At 62.8% G+C, this 22,546-nt stretch overlaps 1 protein-coding gene across 2 annotated transcripts in view; it reads left to right on the top strand.

Annotated features, from left to right (window-relative positions):
- Positions 1-13,465, top strand: part of SYNE3 (spectrin repeat containing nuclear envelope family member 3) — a 58,160-nt gene extending 44,695 nt beyond the window's left edge. Inside the window, exons 11-18 of one of the 2 annotated variants that reach the window (XM_036425812.2) lie at positions 220-354; positions 2,085-2,246; positions 2,461-2,633; positions 3,034-3,166; positions 4,934-5,095; positions 7,504-7,653; positions 8,755-8,793; positions 12,199-13,465. In XM_036425812.2, the coding sequence (XP_036281705.1) occupies positions 220-354; positions 2,085-2,246; positions 2,461-2,633; positions 3,034-3,166; positions 4,934-5,095; positions 7,504-7,653; positions 8,755-8,793; positions 12,199-12,399 (1,155 nt within the window). In that variant the 3' untranslated portion in view covers positions 12,400-13,465. Of the gene's footprint in view, positions 1-219; positions 355-2,084; positions 2,247-2,460; positions 2,634-3,033; positions 3,167-4,933; positions 5,096-7,503; positions 7,654-8,754; positions 8,794-8,992; positions 9,029-12,198 lie in introns of those variants that run through there. The other variant, XM_045577199.1, reaches the window with a different exon arrangement.
- The last annotated feature ends 9,081 nt before the right edge of the window (positions 13,466-22,546 follow it).

Below are 22,546 nucleotides of genomic sequence, written 5' to 3'. Positions count from 1 at the left end.
CGTAGGAGTCCAGATGGGCGTTTGCCCCCCACTTACTCTCATGGGGCCTCAGAATGCTTCCATCTCGTTAAAACTTCCCCGGTCCTGAGAGGGACCCGTCCGGTGGCCATGAGGTGCAGCCCCTGAGAGCCTCCACCGTGTCCCACTCAGAGTCCCCCCACCCCGACCAGCACCCGGGCGAGAGGCAGGAAGGTCAGCTGGCTGCTTCCTCTGCTGCAGGGGCTGCAGGAAGAGGGGCTGGACCTGGGGGTGCAGGTGGAGGCCACCAGGCCTCTCATCCAGGGGAACCCCAATCACCAGCACCAGATGGACCAGCTTTCCGCCGACTGCCAGGCCCTGCAGCGATCCCTGGAGGTAAGGGCCGCACAGACGCCGGCCGGACCTGACCCTCCCGGCCTTCCCTCTTCTTCCTCACTCTCCAGCGCGTCTTCTCCCGCCTCTGGCCCTGTCCCTCCCTCGCGGACTCAGCAGACCGTCACCGAGCACCTCCTTTGTGCAGAGGGCAGGTGAACGGGCGGGCCAGGCCCTGTTCTCCCGGGGTTACGCTCCGTGGGTAGACGGACAGAGTAACTATATGCAGTTCCCCCCCGGCCGGGGCAGAGGGCAGGGCCCCAGGCAGGTGCCCCCCAAAGCCCAGCGGGCAGGGGCCCACGGGTTTGCTGCCTCAGGGTGAGGTTGTAGGTGTGCCTGGTGGCCTGGCGCCGTGCCTGCAGTGCCCTCTAGTGGCCGCTGGGGTCATTCTGCTGCTACGTGGGTCCTAAGGAATGGAAATTGGGGTCCTTCGACACTCCCTTGAATGCGGGCTGCCGCCGCACCCCTGACCCTGAGGCAGAGGGAGCCCTGGGTCTGCATTTGTCACCGGGGCTGCAGGAGCAAAGCCAAACGTCAGGCGGCCTCCCTGCAGGAAAACTGTCTGAGTGCAGGTGCCCTCGTCAATAACAGGTGCTCCTGACGGCCTGGTGGCGGTCCCGGGCTCACAGTGTCAGCAGCCACACCACCTAACCTTTTAATACAAAGCCCTTTTCTACAGAGGAAAATATCAACGAAAGGAAAGGAATTTATTAGAAAAATAATGTCTCTCAAAATGGCCACATCCCGGCGGGAGGCAGGCAGTGCGCCGTCCCCAGGGGGCGGCCTCCGGGCCCTCCACGGCGGGGTGTTCTGGAAGGCGAGCAACCCCGAGGACGAAGTGGCTCCGCGGGGTCCTTAGAGCTGCCCACACCTCCTGGTGTTTGCGTGGCAATGGAGTCAGAGTCTGAGCTCAGGCCCCACGGAACGGGGTGTGGGCGGGGCCCAAGGAGACCCTGTGGGGTGTGGACCGTGCTCCCTGCGCCCCACACTCCCACGGTCTCTGCTGGCACCTGCCCCGCACCAGCAGGGCACCCCAACCCCCATGAGCTTCGGGAAATACAGCTCTGCCCATGTCACCCCTCGGTCGGCATGGGGGCTGAGGTCTCAATGACTTCATTTCGCTCCGTTTACTAAGTTTGTGGTGACTGGTTCAGGGCTGCGGCAGGGGGAGGGGAGAAATAAGAACACGGACCCCACCCTTGAGGTGCCAAGAGCCCACAGACACAGCAAACATCACCTTTATAATAAACACACACACACACACACACACGTGTTTTTATTGATTTCAGAGAGAGGAAGGGAGAGAGAAACATCAATGATGAGAATCATCGATGGCTACCTCCTGCATGTCCCCAGCGGCAGGCGGCTCCCCTGCCGCTTGGGGTTCTTCAGGCAGCACCCTCCTTCCTCTTGGTGGAGAGGGAGCACCTGGGGCTGCTGTGTTCGGCAGCAGCTGTGACCCACCATTTCCCCCAGTGGTTGTGCCGGTGCCCCCCGGGGCTGGATGGGGGGTGGGATCCGTTTGCTCCAGACTCAGAGCGGGAAAGCGAGCTGGCTGGAGCCCTTTTCACCAGGATCTGTCTTCCGGGTCCGTGCCCTGTGCAGAGGGAGGCCCCGCGCTCTGCTCCCTTTGGGTGGGGGCCCTCAGGGGAGCACCCCGGGGCCGGGCAGGTGTGGGGCCCCGGTCGCTGCCTCGGCCGGCACTCAGGCGCCCGGGGCCGGCTGTGCCGCAGGACCTGGTGGACGGCAGCCGGCGGCGCGCGCGGGAGCACTGCGCCTTCAGCCACGAGCTCCTGCAGCTGCGGCAGTGGCTGGCCGTGGTCACGCAGAAGCTGGAGTCCTACCTGGGCGACACGGGCCCCTGGGACGCCCAGGCCCGCGAGGCCGAGGTCCAGGTGAGCTGGCTTTCCCTGCGGGTGGTGCCCCCGGCGGGTCAGAGGCCAAAGCGCCAGCACGGGAGCTGAGACCACCAGGACTCACTGTGCGTGCGTGTGTGTGTGCGTGTGTGTGTGTGCGTGTCTCTGTGTGTGTGTGCGCGCGTGTGTGTGTGTGTGCGTGCGTGTGCGTGTGCGTGTGCATGTATGTGTGCATGTGTGTGTTCGCACGCAGAGGCTGCTGGCTGAGTTCCCCGCGAAGGAGGCGCAGCTGCCGCTGGTGGAGGCGCGCGGCCGGCTGGTGATGGAGCAGTCCTCGCCGGAGGGGGCGGCCGCGGTGCAGGCGGAGCTGGCGGAGCTGGCGGGGGCCTGGCGGGCGCTGCGGCTGCTGGAGCAGAGCCTGCTGAGGTGAGGGGCCTCCGGACATCCCCTTCCCCGGGCGGAGCTCAGGGGTGCCGTGGGGCGGGGGCCGGGGTTCTACCCGTGGCAGGCCTGGCACCAGGGGCCTGGGCGTCTCTCGTCCGGCCCAGCTGGCATCTGGCAGGTCCGGTGAGCAGGGAGCTGTCCCTCCCAGCTGAGAACCTTGAGTCTTTCTGGGCTCCGTCCCCACCTCCATTCCTGGGCACCTGCACCCCCATCCCTGTGAGGGGCTCTCAGCACCTCCATCAGTGGGCATCTCACCCCACCCCATCACTGTGAGGGGGTCTCAGCACCCCATCCCTGAGAGCCCCACCCCATCACCGTGAGGGGGTCTCGGCAGGTGAGTCCCCCCCCAGATCCCCGCGCTGACGCTGGCTCGCTTCCTCAGCCTCATCAGGAACCGGCAGCTGCAGAGGCCAGACGACGTGGGCTCCCGGAAGACCCCGATTTTCACCAACAACATCCCGAAGGGCGGCTTTGTCCTCACCCCCACGGGGCCCCTTGCCAGGCGACACCGGCCGGTGAGTCTGGCTGGCTTCGGGAGGAGGGCCGATCCTGGCCCGGACCGCGGGCTCAGCTCAGGACGAGCCACATTCCGTCTGATGTGTCAGGAACCTCCCTGTGTCGCTGGACGAGGGACTTGGAGACCCCAGTCCCAGGCCCTGGGGAAGGCCCCGGCTCCCCTGGGACAGACAGGCCCTCGCCCCTCGGAAACACTGCCCCCTGCAGGGAGGAGAGGGGAGGGGTCAGCACTTCCCGCTGGCCCCAGGTTGCACACGGCAATCACAGAGGGTGGGCATTTCGGTGCTGAGAGTTGTATTCTGTAGAAAGAACTAAGCTCCCTGCCCTGTATCGGCCATCCCGTCCCCCAAATGCCTTCGCAAAAGGAAGCCTGTTGGCGAGCAGCTCACTTCTTCAAAGCCAGCGTCACCCATCCATCCCTCTCTGCCCTCCAGGCACTGCTGGGGGTTCCCGCTCGGGCACTGTGCTGGGGTGGCTCAGCTGGGCATCACCAGAAACCCTTCCCCCAGCAGAGCCCGGAGCCCAGGGCAGGGCCATTCATGCTATGCCTGCACCCGGTCCCTGCGCCTGATCCCTGCACCGATCCCTGCACCGATCCCTGCACCCGGTCCCTGCACCCGGTCCTCGCACCCGGTCCCTGCGCCGATCCCTGCACCGGTCCCTGCGCAGGATCCCTGCAGCCGATCCCTGCAGCCGATCCCTGCACCGATCCCTGCACCCGGTCCTCGCACCTGGTCCCTGCGCCGGGTCCCTGCGCCCGATCCCTGCACCGATCCCTGCACCGGTCCCTGCGCAGGATCCCTGCAGCCGATCCCTGCAGCCAATCCCTGCACGGATCCCTGCACCCGGTCCCTGCACCCAGTCCCTGCGCCGGATCCCTGCACCCGGTCCCTGCGCCGGATCCCTGTGCCTGGTCTCTGTGCCCTGGCCCCTGCACCCAATCCCTGCACCGGATCCCTGCACTGGATCCCTGCGCCGGATCCCTGCACCGGATCCCTGCACTGAGCCGGTGCTTAAAATGCAGGCTCTGACCCCGGAGGTCTGGGGGCCACGAGCCCGCTGTTGCGAGCCCCTCGGAGCGAGCGCCCTGTGAGAGACGAGGCAGTAGGAATCTCAGGGAGGGACATCGGGGTTTCCAGAAAGCGGGGTGCGATGGCAGAGGGGCTGCGAGCCGTGGGGCCTGCAGGGGCGGTGACCGGGGCTGGGCCAGGGCAGCCCTCGCAGAGGAAATGCGAGGGGACCTTGGCGGCCTGCGCGTGAGGCGGGTGACGGAGGGAGGGAGTGTTCCCTGCAGAGGACACGTGTGTGCAAAGACCCTGAGAGAGTGCAGCCGGCGCCACGCGGGTCTGAGGGCTCGGGCTGGAGCACGGGCAGGTGGGACGGCTGCAGACAGGCAGAGCCAGACCGAGGCTCGGCCACATCGAGGCCTGTGAGAAGCCGCCGAGGGCACAGGGAGGGCTCAGCCAATGCCAGCAGGAGAGCCCGCTCCGGCCGCAGGGCCCAGGGCAAAGGGCACCCGTCCTGGCTGGGTGGTGGGGCTGCCACAAGGGGGGGGAGAGGTGTTAGCGAGGATGTCGAGGAATGTCCCTAACCCCCCCCCCCCCCCCCCCCGCACTGCGGCCACACCGAGCAGACACTCCTCGCCCCCAGGCCTCTCCCAGCCCCGTGGGCACCGTCGCGCCCGCCCGCTGCCCGGTGGGACCCAGGACACGGGGCCTGGAGGCTGGGCTCCCGGCTGACGCCTCGGCCGCGCTGTCACCCCCCAGGCAGACCCGCTCCAGGAGGCAGGAGGCGGCCACGCAGGCTTCCCCCAGCTCCTGGGCGACTTCGAGCGGTGGCTGCAGCTGGAGAACGCCAAGCTGGTGAGAACCATCGCCCTGAGAACCACCACGGCCCAGGATGCCAGGGCCAGAGACGGGAAGCTGCAGGTGCGTGCCAGGAAAGGCCCCTTTCCGAGGGGTTTGCACCATGGAGGGTTAAAAAAAAAAAATCCATTGATATCAGAGCGAAGGGAGAGACATCAGTGATGAGAGAGAATCGTGGATCAGCTGCCTCCTGCCCGCTCCCTGCTGGGGATGGAGCCAAAACCTGGACATGTGCCCCAACGGGAATCAAACCGTGACCTCCTGGTTCACAGGTTTACGCTCGCCACTAAGCCACTCCAGCCGGGCCGGCGGTGTTTGCCATGAGGGAGCTTTCTTTTCTTCCCACTGAGATCACTGGTTTATTTATTTGTGTGAAGCCTCACCCGGGACATTTTTGTATTGACTTTTCGAGAAAGCGGTAAGGAGAGGGAGAGACAGGGAGAAACACTGACAAGAGAGAGACATGTTGGCTGGTGGCCTCCGCACACGCTCCCCGACCAGGGCCAGGGATCAAGCCCGCAAGCAAGGCACATGCCCTTGACTGGAATCGAACCCGGGACCCTTGTGTCTCCACTGAGCCACACCAGCTAGGGCCCTAGGGAGCTTTGGAAACGAGGAGCACACACCTAGTCGTGAGCCGTCCTGGCTTGTGCGTGCGTAATGGTTGTTGAGCTTGTCTGGCTGAAGTGTGTTAGCCCAGTGGTCGGCAAACTCATCAGTCCACATGTCAACAGGACAACGATTGAAATGTCTCTGGAGAGCCACATTTTTTAAACTTAAACTTGTTCTAATGCCACTTCTTCAAACTAGACTTGCTCAGGCCGTGGTATTTTGTGGAAGAGCCACACTCAAGGGGCATGTGGCTTGTGAGCCACGGTTTGCCCACCACGGTGTTAGGAGAAGCATCCCTTCCTCTGTGCAGCCTGCCCGGTCCTCCCCAGCTGGGAGAGCACCCCCCGCCCCCGCGATCATCGCTGTGGGATCCCTGAGCCGCTGCTCCGGGCAGAGCCGCCCACAGGGGGTGGCTGCACACAGCGGCTCTCCTCCGCTCCTGCCTCTGACGGCTGGCGGGGTGGGCGGGCGAGGCGGGCCAGCTGCCACCACACATCTCCCTCTTTGGCTGCCACATGGCATTGGCCGCCACGCCTTCCTCGGTTCCTGGGCATTCTGTGCTCCTGTCCCCTCACGCCTCCTGCCTAATCTGGGCACTGACCGTTTTGGACCTTCGTATTGGAGGTTGGGAGTCCCCACGGAAGAGGGACTGGCTCTCAGGGCCTCCCCCCTGCAGGGCCCGGCCTGTGACCTCTGCCTCCATAGCCCGGGGACTGCCTGAAGTCCCTGCTTCTACCGGGTTCCCGCCGGACGGGCCACATCCTGTTGGCGAGGCCGCCTGGGCGCTGGTTTCATCCTGGGCCTGGGTTAGCCTCACGTGCTTCTTGCTGACTCCTTAGTGCCTTTTTTTCAACTTTTGGTCCTCAGACCTCCCATGCCTGCCATTTTTTTCCTGCACAGCTCTGTGTCTGCAGTGCCTTTTATTTATTTATTTTATTATTATTTTTTAAAATATATATTTTATTGATATTTTACAGAGAGGAGGAAGGGAGAGAGATAGCTAGAAACATCGATGAGAGAGAAACATCGACCAGCTGCCTCTTGCACACCCCCTACCGGGGATGTGCCCGCAACCAAGGTACATGCCTTTGACCGGAATCGAACCTGGGACCTTTCAGTCCGCAGACCGACGCTCTATCCACTGAGCCAAACCGGTTTCGGCTGCAATGCCTTTTACATGTTTTGAATATTCTGGCCTGTTACCTAGTTGTGAGAGGTTTGGCCCAAAGACCTGGTTGACCCTGGCAGGCAGTCCTTCCTGCCCACCTCCTTCCTGCTTCCTCCTGCTCGGCCACTCTCTCATCCTACTGTCTCCACCGCACCCCCGCCCTGGTTCCATCCAGACCAGACGACCTGGGGTTCCAGGTGACCCCTTTGTGTGTGGAGAACCCACAGCCTTGGGGCTCTGAGAAGCCAGGCGGCTCCCCACAAAGCGCAGCTGGAGGATGGGCAGAGCCGGCACCCAAGCCAGGTGTGAGCCCGGCTCCTGGGATCCCAGCCTGGAGCCCCGCCACCGCCTCCCAGGAGGCCCCGGGTCCAAGGGGCCCTGCGGACACAGCGCTGGGTTTGGGAGGGAAATCCCTGTCCCGACTTCACTCCAGGAAGCTGGCCGGCAGCGGCCGCTCTGATTGTGGGAACTGGAGTGTGAGGGCTGGCAGCGGCCGGAGGCAGCATGCTGACCTGTCCTACAGGCACTGCTCTGCTGCAGGCAGACGGCACTGGCCAGCCTTGGCTGGCTCTCCCCGGAAGGACTCTCACTTAAGCTCTGTCCGCTCAGTGCCATGGCGTGGCTGCTCCTCGCCAGCCAGGTGGGCGTCAGGGCCGCTGGAAGGCGCCCTGGACACTGTCCTTTCCCACAGGAGCTGGAGGCCCGGGTGCCCGAAGGCCAGCACCTCTTCGAGGATCTCCTCCGTCTCGGGCCCGCGAGGGGCGCCTCGGAGGAGCTGGAGGACCTGCGCTACCGCTGGATGCTCTACAAGTCCAAGCTCAAGGACTCCAGGCAGCTGCTGGTGGGTGCGGGGCGGCAGGTCCCGCCTGGGCGATGGGCTGCTGGTGGGGCGATGGGGTGCTGGTGGGTGCGGGGGCGGCAGGTCCCGTCCGGCGATGGGGCTGCGGCTGAGCCATGCTCACCGGGGAACCCTGGGCCACACCCACCGCCCTGTGCTCCAGGGGCCGAACTGAGGGGACTGCGCAGAGGGAGGGAGGAAGGGAGACGCCCAGGTCCCCCGTGAGGCCACCCCGTGAGGCCGGCTCCAGTAACGCAGCCGTGACCGTGACCTCACAGGCAAAGTCTGAGCAGCGCTTTGCTGCCACGTGAGCTGCCACCTTCACGCCATCCTCCCGTCCGCCGTCCAGCAGCCTCTGCCCAGGGAACTGTCTCCAGTCCCAGAGGGGCACTGAGACCCTCAGCATTCACACTTGCCCGAGGCCCCGGGGCTGGTGAGCGCAGAGCCGCACGCACACACACCGGCGGGCGGGGAGGCGGGGCCGAGCCTGGGTCCAGCCCAGGTCAGCACCACCGCCCTGGACTCCGAGCCAGTGCCTTCCCCATCGTCCCGATCCGGCCCTGCGCCTCCTCGCTGGAACTCTAGTCCCTACACGGGAACCTTGATTGTTACGTGCGATGTCTCGCAGCAGCCCTGCAAGGGAGGACTGCTGTGATTCCCTGAGAACCAGCGCTGAGGAAACTAGAGGGACCATGAGCTCAGGAGGCTCGGACCTGAGCCTGAGCTGAGCTGAGTTGGGTCGAGCTGAACAGGGGGCGGTTGAGATGTTTCTGAGGGTCCTGGCCGCCCTCAGACCCGGACCCCACCTCTGACGCCCCCTGTGCTGGCCCCGCCGTGGCTGAATCGGCCACTAGGTGTCAGCGCAGCCCCAGCCGGGGCCCTGCAGCCAGCCCAGCCCGGCGCCCAGACAGAGTCCCACCTGGCCCGAGTGCGTTAAAAAGCTCATTAAACCGAATCACCTGCCGGCTCAGCCTGTCCAGATGACCAGAGTCTTACAGAAACGCTCCCCTGACAGAACGAATATTCCATTATGGGCTCCGCTGGGATTTGAGTTTCACTCACTTAACTTTTTTTCCCTTTTCCTCTCCTTCCCTAAAATAACAGACGCGGAGTTCTGCAGGGCAGCCCGCCGGATTCCAGAAGGTATGGTGCCCGCCATCTGTTCCCCACGCAGGAGGGGAGGGGAAGAGAGGGGAGGGCAGGGCAGGGCGGGGAGGGTGGGAGGCCGGGGGCTGGGCGGGGACTCCTGGCTTCTGGGAGGCTTTCTGAGGTCTGAGTGTTTATCCAGGCCCAGCTCTGGGCGGCAAGGCCTGGGGGAGCAGAGTGGCCTGAGCTGTGACAGGCACAGGGTGGGGGACCCTAGAGTTTCTCACCCCCCAGGACGAGGTGACGAGGGAACAGAGCGCTCTTAGTAATCCTGTGGGACAGCCGGGGTCAGCCTGGCCCTGCTGAGCTGGGCTGCGTGGCCACCTGAGGGGTAGACAGGTTTTAGCGCTCAGGGGGGCAGGAGAGGAAGGGGGTGCTGTTCATGTTGGACTAGGCCAGTGGTCGGCAAACTCACTAGTCCACAGAGCCACATGTCCACAGGACAATGACGGACATTTCTTTGGAGAGCCACATTTTTTAAACTTAAACTTCTTCTAACGCCACTTCTTTTTAAAAATATATATTTTTATTGATTTTTTACAGAGAGGAAGGGAGAGGGATAGAGAGTCAGAAACATTGATGAGAGAGAAGCACCAATCAGCTGCCTCCTGCACACCTCCTACGGGGGATGTGCCCGCAACCAAGGTACATGCCCTTGACCATGGAATCGAACCTGGGACTCTTTGGTCCCCAGGCCGACGCTCTATCCATTGAGCCAAACCAGCTAGGGCCTAACGCCACTTCTTCAACATAGACTCGCCCAGGCCATAGTATTTTGTGGAAGAGCCACACTCAAGGGGCCAAAGAGCCACATGTAGCTTGCAAGCTGCAGTTTGCTGACCACAGGACTAGGCAGGTGTTACCCCTGGGGCCACTCCCGTGGGCTTCAGGGTCAAAGCAATAACAATGACGGCAGAGATCATCGTAACAAGGATTCTTACTCTGGTGCTGCCCCTGGCCAGCCGCAGTGTGCGGGAAGGGCTGCAGCCTGCTTGTTTGTGTAAACAGAATCATTAAGATTCTCTAAGCGCACAGCTGCCCGCACACTCGCCAGCTCAGCCAGGAGGTGTTTGGCTGCAGCGTCCGGGCACGTGACGTGTAATTGCTTTTCCATCCCGGCGGGGCCGTGGGGCAGCGAGTCCCGCCCTGCCCCTGCCCGGGAGGGTGAGTCCCACCCAGGCAAACCGTGAGCTGAGGAGCAGGTTTCCCAGTGCTTCGTGGCCCGGTGAACGGGCACAGAGAGCCTCTGGGACTGGTGCTGGGATGCAGATTCAGAGGCCGAGCACCCTGAGGGCGGCTTATTGGGCCACATTTTATCATGTTAAGGCTCCTAATTTTTCGCATTATCACCTCTCTCAAATCGGGGGTCTGATTTCAACCAAGTTCTTCCTGCGAGGATGTGATTGGCTTCTCTCCACCCCAGGACACTGGCCACCTAGGGTTTCTTTACATTAAATCTCTGCTGGCAGGTTGTGTTTTGTTTTCTTTCTGTTTGGACTGTGCTGAGTATGTAAACTTAGACGGCCAACCTCCGGGAGCTCCGGCCTGTGGTTCAAGTTCGAGGAAAGAGTTTTGTTTCCTGCCCTTTACCATAGCCATCATCACCACGGCCATCAACAGCACACCATCACTATCATCACCATCATCCTCATCCTTATCTCTATCATCATCACCACCATCATCATCTTCATCATCTCTACCATCCTCATCACTCTCAGCACCACCATCACCATGACTACCACCATCATCATCACCATCAACATCATCATCATCACTACCATCCTCATCACTCTCAACACCACCATCACCATCATCACCACCATTACTAACACCACCATCACCATCCTCATCATTCTCATCACCACCACCATCATCATCTTCATCATCATCACTACCATCCTCATCATTCTCAGCACCACCATCACCACCATCACTATGACTACCACCACCATCATCACCATCAACATCGTCATCATCACTACCATCCTCATCACTCTCAACACCACCATCACCACCACCACCATCATAACACCACCACCATCATCACCACCATCACCATCATCATCATCATCATCCTTACCTCTATCATCACCACCACCACTTTCACTACCGTCACCATGAACATCATCATCACTATCATTCTCATCATTCTCATCATCATCACCATCACTAACACCACCACCATCACCATCATTGTCACTACCGTCCTCACCACCACCATCACCACCACCACCATCATAACACTACCACCATCATCACCACCATTACTAACAACACCATCACCATCATCATCATCCTCACCTCTATCATCATCACCACCATCACCATCATCATCATCATCATCACTACCATCCTCATCATTCTCACCATCATCATCATCATCATCATCATCATCATAATTCTAGCTTCTGGTGTCCTGGAGAGCGAACTTTTGGTTCTGCAGGGAGCCAACAGATGGATTCTACAATGATAGTGCTACTACTAGGAGCCTGCTTATTTTTCAATTGGTGTGTAAATATACTGTGAGTCCTCCCCACAACCCGGCAAATGGGGGTGTATGTGTCATTGTTTTATCCCAGTTTGCAGAGAAGGAAACAGATGCTCAGAGAAATTAACTCGCTGAAGGTCCCATAACTGGCCCAGTCAGCCAGGCTCCCGGGAGCTGGGCCTGCCCTGCTCGGCCGCCTCCCAGCTGAGGGGCCTCCGCTCTCCTGCGCTGCCAGCCCCCCTGGAGGCTCCGACAGCCGGCCTCTAGGGTTAGAGTCCTTCGGCCACGTTCGTGGACACGCAGCAAAGAAGTGCATTAGGCATTTGGGCTCGTGAGACGGACCTTCTATAGGATTGATGGTGCTGATGATGAAGATGGTGATGAAGGAGGAGGATAAAGTCAAGGTGACGGTGATGATAGGAAGCTAATGGTGATGGTGGTGGTGACTGGTTTAGATGATGATATTAGTGTTGAATAATGATGATGATGATGATGATGACGACAGCAGTTTTAGGTACCCACTCTGTTGCAGGCCCTGTCTTGTTTATTTCTCACAGCAGCTCTGCTGGGTGGGTATCATGGTTACCCCTTTTTATAGATGAGAGACTTGAAGTTTAGAGAAGTTGAGTGACCTCAAGAGTCACACCTAGGACTCCTAACCAGGCAAGGATCTACATACCAACTGGCAGGGCCTGCACCTCTATGGGCTTGCTCTTCCTCTCAGGCCTGAAATGGTTTGGGGAAACTAGCGATCTCTGTTTCTGGCGAAACTGGCGCTGGGCCCCCTTCACAGAGGGGAAGGCTGAGCCCCGTGCGGTCAGAGGGTTGGCCAGGTCCAGGGCTCCCCCGGGCGTCCTCCCGCCCCTCCGCCTCCTGCTCACCGCCCCGCCCACTCCCACCCGCTCTGCCCGCAGGCCCAGCAGTGGCGGGGACCGCGCGGCTTCCTCCGGAGGGTGTGCTGCGTGGCGCTGCCCCTGCAGCTGCTGCTGCTGCTGCTGCTGCTCCTGCTGCTCCTGCTGCCCGTGGGCCAGGAGGCCCGCAGCTGCTCGCTGGCCAACACCTTCGCCCGCTCCTTCCGGCTCATGCTCCGCTACAGCGGCCCCCCGCCCACCTAGCCAGGGCACACGGCGGACCTGCTCCTCCGACCTCCGTCAGCCCGGCTCCTCCTCGGGCCACGGGCCCTGGACACAGAGCTGCCCGGGTCAGAGACTGCACGGATGCTCCCGGCACAGGACGGCCTTTTCTGCGGCGTCGCCTCCTCTGCTTACACGCGCCTGGACTGCGTGTCCAGGACCGACGGACAGGACTCCGTGTGCTCTGCGGGACGGCGCGGCGGGCATGGGGGCGGAGGTGCATCTGTTTGGAGGTGGAACGGGGCGGCCCCGGAAACGCGCGTGTCGCTCGGGGCGACCTCCTGCCCGGAAGCCCACCTGCTTTCTAACTGGATCACATTCCCTACGTCAGCACGGCATTTCCTTTTAAAGATGTCAGTGCCTCTCACTCCAGCGGCCGCTCACTTACCGGCGGACCCAGGGCGGCTCCCAGGGCCGTGGGACCAGAAAGGTGACGGATACTGGAAGCAGAGTGGAAACTGAGGCACGGAAGGGCCCTGACCCAGCGCAATGCCCCTCCCTTTCTCACGCAGGCCCAGCCCGGGCACAGCTCTCGTCACTGGGACCCGGGCCTCCCGGAACCAAAAGGAAGTGGACATTGGGGCGCAGGAGAGCGGTGCTGCTGGGACAGTGTGGCGCTCACTCAGAAAGTGAGAGACCCCGCAGGCCACCCCTGCTGGAGAGTCTCGGCCCAGGCAGCCACCCAGGCGCAGGGGGCCTGTGTGCCACCCTAGAAGGTCAGAGCTGGCAGGGCCTCAGTGTCTCCCCGCCCCCCTTCCCAGGGGGAAGGCTGAGGCCCAGAGGGAGCACGTGACTGGCCCGTGGGCGCACAGCAGGGGGCAAGGTCGCCCGCCCCTAGGGGGCACCCTCCGCCGGCTTGTCAGTCACCTCCGGGTGCAAGAGCCGCTGAGCGGGGATGCGGCCCGAGGGGTGGGGGAGAGCGGGGTGTCCGTGTATTTTTTTAAACTTTGGTGCCATAGTCTGCTTGTTTGCATAACTGTTTTTTAAAAAGAGAACTGGTATTTTTATTACTTTATATAAACGCAGTTGTACTGCGATCTCTCAGCCCGTTTGCTAGTGCTCTTAAGTGTCCTCTCTTCGCTTCAGTGCGTGCGTGCGGGTTTGATGCCGTCCGCTTCCTGAACAAGAGCCGCCAAGAGCTTAACGCGCCGCCGTGCCGTGCGCGGGGAGCCTGGGGTTTTCCCGTCCCAGGGAGAGGGGTGGAGAGGGGAGTGTCTGCCAGCCCAGCTGTGTGTGCCTGTGTGTGTGTGTGTGTGTGTGTGTGTGTGTCTGGGGCGGGGGGCAGAGGAAGACAGGGAGGGAGAGGGAGAGAGAGAAGGAGAGGGAGAGAGAGGGAGAGAGAGAAGGAGAGGGAGAGAGAGAAGGAGAGGGGAGAGAGAGAAGGAGAGGGAAAAGGAGAGGAAGAGAGAGAGGGAGAGGGAGAAGGAGAGGGAGAGAGAGAGGGAGAGGGAGAAGGAGAGAGAGAGGGAGAGGGAAGAAGAAGGGAGAGGGAGAGAGGAGCAGGAGGAAGAGAAGGGGGAGAGCACAGGTGAGCAGTCCATGGTCCAGGCTGCTGGCCACCTGCTTAGCGGCCTCCTGTCCCTGCCCGGTGCTGGGCTTTCCCAGTGAGACAGATACGTGGACAGAGGGGGTGTGTGAGGGCAATGGGAGGTGTGGGGAGGGTGTCTGTGGGGACGATGGGGGGGTGTGTGGGGGGGTGTGAGGGCAATGGGAGGTGTGGGGAGGGTGTCTGTGGGGACGATGGGGGGGGGGGGGGGGGGGTGTGAGGGCAATGGGAGGTGTGGGGAGGGTGTCTGTGAGGGCGATGGGAGGTGTGGGGAGGGTGTCTGTGAGGGCAATGGGAGTTGTGAGGAGGGTGTCTGTGGGAACGATGGGAGGTGTGAGGAGGGTGTCTGTGGGAACGATGGGAGGTGTGGGGAGGGTGTCTGTGAGGGCGATGGGAGGTGTGGGGAGGGTGTCTGTGGGGACGATGGGAGGTGTGGGGAGGGTGTCTGTGGGGACGATGGGAGGTGTGGGGAGGGTGTCTGTGAGGGCGATGGGAGGTGTGGGGAGGGTGTCTGTGGGGACGATGGGAGGTGTGGGCGGACCAGGCCAGGGATTCGGGTGCTCAGGCCCGGGCAGAGGGGTGACGACAGCCTTCCGGTCGGTGCTGTGGGTTCATGTGCCACCTTGTGTTCCATCCCCACACGCTCAGGGCTGGCATTCCTTCCCTCTGTGTTTGAGGGGAGAAAGCTGGGGCTTAAAGGCTCACAGCTGCTGGCCCCGGCAGGAGAGGGTTTGAGCAGGTCAGCCTGCCCGAAGCCATGCCGAGTGGAGGGTTCTCCAGGCACAGCCTCTGCAGGCCCGGGCTGGGGTCACGGCCAGGCATCTCCTCTGCTCGGTGGGATGGAGGCTGGTGCTTAGCTTCCCTGGGAGAGACCACCCCTCGCTGGTGGTGGTTGGGGGGGGGGGTAAGGGAGGCCAGAGAGGGCTGTGTGAGCCGCTGCTCTAGGGCAGCTCCGACTCCTCCTACTGGCTGTTCTAGAAGTTTCATTGGCAAAGAGGTGACAGAGGAAGTTGTGTGTGTGTGTGTGTGTGTGTGTGTGTGCGCACTACATGCACAGCTCCACCCAGAAGCACGGGTGGCAGCCCTGTGTGCAGCCCTGGGCTTCCCGACAGCACACTGCCAGCCCCTGGTCCCTGAGGACCTGGGGAGGACCCGCCGGACCCACGGGCTCCCCGATTCCAGGTGTCCTGCCTCGGATGGGACTGACCCCGAGACCTCTGCCTCCGGGAACTCCCTGGGGCCGGGCTGGAGACGCCGCGCTGCTCCTGTGCCAGGTGTCCTGGGAGCGGACTCTGCTTGGTGGTCCCGGCCCGCCCACATCGCCCACGTCCCTCTTGCTGTGTCTGCGCCTCTGGGTGCGCGAGCCCATGATGCTCACCAAAGTGGTCGGGTGCCCAAGGCACCAGAGCGGGGAGGGGCACGTTTCCAGGACCCGCTCCGGAGGGTGAGGACTTTCCCGCCAGCGCACGTACAAGGCCGGTGTCCCGGGTGGGCTGGGTGGGGAGCCGGGCAGTGGCATGGTGGCGTGTGTGTGTGTGCGCGCGCGTGCGTGCGTGCGTGCGTGTGTGTGTGTGTGTGTGTGTGATGCTGGGTAAGTGGGTTTTGACTTCAAAAGCAGGTTAGCTTTGTTGTGTGAAATGTTCTAACACGTAAGCAGTGCCGTCATGCCACTGTGGCTGTAACACACGTGTTTGCAGAGCACTAGCTTCCTGGAATGCTCGTGTTCTCTGGGGTCACATGCAGTCCCAGCCTGCTCGCTCGGGGGGGGGGGGACCCCCAAGCTTCTTCCCAGCAGCGCCTTACAGTGCGAAGGAAGTGCCCCCCCAGCTCTCCCCGCTCCCACGTTGGAAGTCGGTGCTCTCAGGAGGCTTTCCTTGTTGCTTCAGGTTTTTTAAAGTGTATCTGCTCTACATTGCAAATAAAAATCTCTATTTTGGTCTAGGAGAGAGTGTGTGGTTTGGATTTTATTTTTTTTCTGAAGGAAAGAAAGGGGTTTGCCCACGGAGGTGGGAGGAGAGCGAGAACAGGCGAGTCGGGCCGCTGGACTGTAGACGCTGGCACAGAACCAGACCAAAATGTCCTGATTTTCCAAGCTTCTGGGCTTGGTGGGTGGGATTCCATGACATACTCGGCACCAGTGGAGAAACACCCTCCAAACACAGATACCTGCATGGAGCGGGGAGGGCATGAGCCGCCCACGGTCCTGCTGACTCTGCGGTGGCCTGTCCAGGTGCGGGAGGACATGACCTGATCCTCGCCAGTGAGTGACCAGCAGGGTTATCGGGGCTGGGCGGGGCCCGGGGCCTCTGGGCAAGCAATGCCCTGGCTGCCTTCCCGCCCATACTCTGTCCTAAAGGGCCCCTGGCTTCGGCTGCTGGTGGGAGGTGGGGGAGGACAGGCCAGAAGGGCGGTGTCTTCCCCATCTGTCCCGCGTTTCCGTGCTGTTGAATATTTCATGCTCTGCATTGTACCCACAGACACAGCAGCACTGACTTCTTTGTTACAGGCTGGTAACCGGCATCACTGGATCACTGGGGATTAAACTGAGTTCTCTTCTCATAACTGGAGGGGCTGTTTCTGTGGGGGAGGGAGGGGGGAGATGGTAAAGAGAATATGGGCTCTTGCCTGGCTGGTGTGGCTCAGTGGTTGAGCATCGACCTGTGGGCCATGAAGTCACGGTTCAATTCCCTGTCAGGACACATGCCCGGGTTGTGGGATCGATCCCCAGTAGGGGGTGTATAGGAGGCAGCCATCAATGATTCTATCTCATCATTGATGTTTCAATCTCTCTTTACCTCTCCCTGCCTCTCTGAAATCAGTACAAATATCTATAATAATTAAAGTGTACTATGCAAATGGTGTGAGGGTTGGGAGCAATGGTCTGGATGACCAGGCGAAGCCGGGGCTGCAAGGGCCAACTCTTGCACTAGAAGAGGCTCCCCCCATCCTGGTGTTGATGGAAGGAGAAAACATGGCAGCTCTAGGGAGTGGGGTGGGACAGAGAGATGCTTCGTAAGAGTCTCAGGCATGGAGATGGAAACCTAGAGGAGTCAGAAGACTTTCTGGATTTCCACCATCCATCAGTCTATCCACCCACCTACCGACTCTTCCATCCATTAACCCATCATGCATCCATCTACCCACCCACACATCCATCCATCCATCCATCTATCCATTCACCCACCCACCCATCCATTCATTTATCCATCCATCCATCTATCCATTCACCCACCCACCCATCCATTCATTTATCCATCCATCCATCCATCCACCCTCTCACACATTCATCCATCCATCCATCCATCCATTCACCCACACATTCATTATCCAGCCATCCACCCACCCATCCATCCATCCATCCATTATCCAGCCATCCAGCTAGCCATCCACCCATTCATCCACCCATTCATCCACCCACCCACCCATTCATCCACCCATCCATCCATCCACTCACCCACCCCTCCATCCATTATCCAGCCATCCAGCCATCCATCCAGCCACCCACCCATCCATTCTTTCTCATCCATTCATTCATCCACCCACCCATCCACCCATCCTGCCACCCATCCTGCCACCCACTCACCCACCCATCCACCCATCCATCCACCCACCCATCCATCCATTATCCACCCATCCATCCATCCAGCCAGCCATCCACCCACCCATTCATCCACCCATCCATCCATCCCTTTATCCCCATTGCTGGGAGGGCCACAGGCCAACAGATGCCCGCGGCCTCTGGAAGCTAGAAAAGGGCAGGAATGGCTCCCTGAGCACCTCTCGAAGGAGCACAGCTCTACTGATAGCTTTTTTTTAAAATATATTTTATTGATTTTTCACAGGGAGGAAGGGAGAGAGATAGAGAGCTAAAACGCCGATGAGAGAGAAACATCGACCAGCTGCCTCTTGCACACCCCCTACTGGGGATGTGCCCGCAACCAACATACATGCCCTTGACTGGAATCGAACCTGGGACCTTTCAGTCCGCAGACCGATGCTCTACCGCTGAGCCAAACCGGTTTCGGCTGATACCTTGATTTTAGCCCCACTTTTGGACTTCTAACCTCTCACACTCAAAGAACCACAGCAACAGAAGCCTAACCCCATCTCCTGTGAGCATGAAACGAGCTGTGCTTGTGCTCAAGGGCTGGCTCCCCTCTGCCTGCCATGGTGGGGCCACCCCGGGTGACCAGGGCCATGCTGGTCCCTTCCCGGGTGTCCAGCGCCATGCTGGGGCCGCCCTGGGTGGCCAGCGCCATGCTGGGCCCACCCCGGGTGACCAGGGCCATGCTGGGCCCACCCCGGGTGACCAGGGCCATGCGGGGCCACCCCGGGCAACTAGCGCCATGCTGGGGCCTCCCCAGGTGACAGTCCTCACAACCAGCCAGAGGCGGGGAGACTTGGTTTGGGACCAGGGCCATGCTGGTCCCGCCTCGGGTGACCAGGGCCATGCTGGGGCCGCCCCCAGTGGCCAGCGCCATGGTGGGGCCGCTCCGGGTGACCAGGGCCAGGCCCCCTTCTCCCCAAGGCCGTCCCTGGCCCATCACATTCCCTGTCCCTTCTTCTTCTCCCTTGGGCCACGTTAGCCGGAATGGACGTCTGTGGCGGCCACCACAGGCCCCGCCCCGCATGCAGCCAGTTGAGGAGCCGCCCTCTGTCCCAGTGACTGGGTCTTTGTTTATCTGTCTCTCCCCAAACCCCACGCCTACTCGGCCTCCGGTCCCTCTAAGCCTCTGCCAGGGACACTCTGCCCTCTTGCCCGGGCCTTTGGCAACGTCTGGGGATATTTCCGGTTGTTGCACCTGCGGAGGGAGCATCGTGGGCGCCTCGTGGGCAGAGGCGGAGGCTGGCACCCAACAGCACGGAGCAGCTCCACAAGTGCCATCCGGCTGCAAACAGAGCCAGGAGGCGGGCTCAGCTCCGAGACTTGTAGCTCGTCCCGAGGATGAGGGCCTTGTGTCCGAACCCCCTTTGGTCAGCCCGTGAGAGCGCCTTGCTGGCTCCACTCTGTGCTGCCCCCTTACAATAACCTTTACCGCTGAGCGTATCACCTCGGTCCTCCTTTTCCCCGTTAACCTCTCACAGCCGCTCCCACACGCCCCCAGGCCCTCAACACCCCACCGTCCACGTGTTGCACACACCGTATGCAGACACGTTCACTGGTGGTCTCTCCCCGCCCACCCCCGCTGCCCACCTGGGGTCCCTCGTGTTCTCACTGATCCTCACTCCTTGCCCGCGTGGCCACCTGCTCCCCGTCCCCCTCGCCGCATGCCACTGACCACACAGACGTCCTCCCACCGCCTGCAGCCCGTCCCCCGCCCACCCCCTCCATGCTGCCAGCCTTGCCACGCAGGCATGGCTGTGCCCAGGCCTGAGCCAAGCCCAGCGGCCAGCCCCGCGCTCTGCCAAGACGTGGACAGAGCCCCGCGGACAAGAGGCTTCTCGCTCGGGGACACAGTGTCCCCTCCGAGCCGAGCACCCCGCCCCGTGTCCGGCCAGGCCATTCGCTCCCGGCGGGCAGAGCCGGCTCCCGGAGTCCGGAGCGGGGAGCCCGGCGGAGTGAAAAGAGCCGGTGACCCGCGCCTAAAAATAAACACCCAGCATTGTCAGGGCTGACAGCGCCTGACGCACACACAACGCCATGGCAACGAGCAGACACCAGGAGCCTTTCTCCTCGGTGGATGTGGATGAGGACAGCTCTCAGCGGGGACCCTGGAGCTCCGGCTCTGGGCCTGGGCGAGGGCGGCGGGGGGGGGGAGGGGGGGAAGGGCGGGGGGGAGGGGGTGGGTGAGAGCAGGGGCCCCCTCACTCGCCCACCAGTCAGGGCTCCCGCCGCCCTGGGGGGAAAGCACTTTGGAAGCGGTCTCCGCTAGCCTGGGGACCTGGAGGTGACACGGGACACGGACACTCCAGGTGGGACGTGGCTGTGCAGGTTGGTCATCCGGCTGCGAGCTCAGGGTGCCGTGGCTTCTGGCCCCTGCCAGGAGCTTGGAGAGGACAGAGCAGGTTCCCATCCTCAGCCCCAGCCCCCAGCCCCCAGCCCCCAGCCCCCAGCCCCAGCCCCCAACCCCCAGCCCCCAGCCTCAGCCCCCAGCCCCCAGCCCCAGCCCCCAGCCTCAGCCCCCAGCCCCCAGCCCCAGCCCTCAGCCTCAGCCCCCAGCCCCCAGCCCCAGCCCTCAGCCTCAGCCCCCAGCCCCCAGCCCCCAGCCCCAGCCTCAGCCCCCAGCCCCCAACCCCCAGCCCCCAGCCTCAGCCCCCAGCCCCCAGCCCCAGCCCCCAGCCTCAGCCCCAGCCCCCAGCCCCCAGCCCTCAGCCCCAGCCCCCAGCCCCAGCCCCCCAGCCCCAGCCCCAGCCCCCAGCCCCAGCCCCCAGCCCCAGCCCCAGCCCCCAGCCCTCAGCCCTCAGCCCCAGCCCCCAGCCCCCAGCCCCAGCCCCCAGCCCCAGCCCCCAGCCCCCAGCCCCAGCCCCCAGCCCCAGCCCCAGCCCCCAGCCCCAGCCCCCAGCCCCAGCCCCAGCCCCCAGCCCCAGCCCCCAGCCCCAGCCCCAGCCCCCAGCCCCAGCCCCCAGCCCCAGCCCCAGCCCCCAGCCCTCAGCCCTCAGCCTCAGCCCCCAGCCCCCAGCCCCAGCCCCAGCCTCAGCCCCCAGCCCCAGCCCCAGCCCCCAGCCCCCAGCCCTCAGCCCCAGCCCCAGTCCCAGTCCCAGCCCTCAGCCCCCAGCCCCAGCCCACCCCCAGCCCCCAGCCCCAGCCCCAGCCCCCACCCCCAGCCCCCAGCCTCAAGCCTCAGCCCCAGCCTCAGCCCCCAGCCCCACCCTCAGCCCCAGCCTCAGCCCCAGCCCCCAGCCCCCAGCCCCAGCCTCAGCCCCCAGCCCCCAACCCCCAGCCCCCAGCCTCAGCCCCCAGCCCCAGCCCCAGCCCCCAGCCCCCAGCCTCAGCCCCCAGCCCTCAGCCCCAGCCCTCAGCCTCAGCCCCCAGCCCCCAGCCCCCAGCCCCAGCCTCAGCCCCAGCTCTCAGGGGAAACCAGCCCTGCCAACGCCTTGAGCATGGACGTCCAGCCCTCTTGGCACCCCAGGTACACATCTCTCTGCACCCAGCGTGTGCTCATCCGTGGCGGCCCTCTCCGCCCTTTGCTGCAGAGAGATCCATGCTCCACGCGCCCCCCCTCCCCCCCACCTCAGTTTATTTGAGTTGCGGGAAAACGGTCAGCTGGTTCGGACTTGGTCCACCAGAGACACGGTCTGCTGGGGCCGTCACTGCCCAGCACTTTCGGGGTCAATGGACTGAGGGGAGGGCCGGACCCCCTGCCCAGGCCGCCTCCGGGGGGGGGGGGGGGGGCTCGGAGCCGGGCAGACGGCCGGGCCTGCTGCACCTGGGCGGCCCCGGGAGCTCCCTCGCCTGGGTGGTTCTGGGTCACTTCGAGGCCTTGAGGCCCACAGTCAGCGACTGCCCGTGCCCCTCTGCCTGCTGCCAAGCTGGGCTGCCCGGGCGCAGGGAGGGCAGCCTGGCGCCCGGCACCGGGGGTTCCTGGACTCGGGGCACAAACTGCCAGAGGCGCCAACAGGCCGGGCTCAGACCAGAGTGTGGAATGACCCTATTGTGGAGCCTCTGCCCCCCTAATTGTCGGGCACCCAGAGACTGGGCGCCATAGCCCTGTCCCCTCCGCCAGCCACTCCCAGGGGGCGGTGCTTCTCCTGTGAAGCTCCCGCTACGAGGGCGGGGGGGGGGGGGCCCAGGCCCCACTTATCGCAGCTCAGGAGGGCCAGGCCGCCCGCCCCCGGAGCACAGCGCGTCTGCTCAGAAGCCAGAGATAACGGGGCCACTGGAGACAGCGCTTCAGAGGGAGCGCTCAGTCCCCTGCAAAGCAGCCCCACCCCCCCCCCGCCCCCGCCCCCGCCCCCGCCTCCCCCCGCCTGCCAGAAACCGCCCCAGAAACTCAATCCCACACGGCCCGGCAGAGAAAATTAAAGCAGACTTCTCTCTGGGGCTTCTTTTTTAAAATTTATTATTATTTTAAATATATATATTTGTATTGATTTCAGAGAGAGGAAGGGAGCAGGAGAGAGAGACAGACACATCCAAGATGAGAGAGGATCATGGTTCGGCTGCCTCCTGCTCGCCTGCTCCTGGGAATGGAGCCTGGCACCTGGGCCTGTGCCCTGACCGGGAATCACGCCTCCTGGTCAGCGCTCACCACTGAGCCACACCGCTGGTCTGCGCGCTGCTCCTCACTGTGAACCGTGTCAGTCTGCTGGGGCCAGCACACGGCACCGGGGGCCAGGGGCCACAGCAGCTGTTCATTTCCCCCACAGCCGGGAGGCTGCAGTCCAAAACCAGGGCGTCGCGGGGCTGGTTTCCTCTGCGGCCTCTCTCCCCGGCTTTAGCCCCCGCCTCCCTCCTGCTTCTCCCGGGCCTTCCTCCTTGCTGTGTGTCCTAACGCCTCTGCTAAGGACACCGCCATAGTTACCCGGAGCCGCCCTCATGGCCTCACTGTAACCGGATCCCCCCTTTACAAACCCGGCTCCAAATGCAGGCACCTTCGTGGGAGACGGGTGTGTGTGTGTGTGTGTGTGTGTGTGTGTGTCAGG

The sequence above is a fragment of the Pipistrellus kuhlii genome, unplaced genomic scaffold, assembly GCF_014108245.1.
Source record: "Pipistrellus kuhlii isolate mPipKuh1 unplaced genomic scaffold, mPipKuh1.p scaffold_m20_p_85, whole genome shotgun sequence".
Classification (NCBI taxonomy): Eukaryota; Metazoa; Chordata; class Mammalia; order Chiroptera; family Vespertilionidae; genus Pipistrellus; species Pipistrellus kuhlii.
The sequence above is the reverse complement of the archived record's forward strand: the minus strand, read 5'-3'. Positions and strand labels throughout refer to the sequence as shown.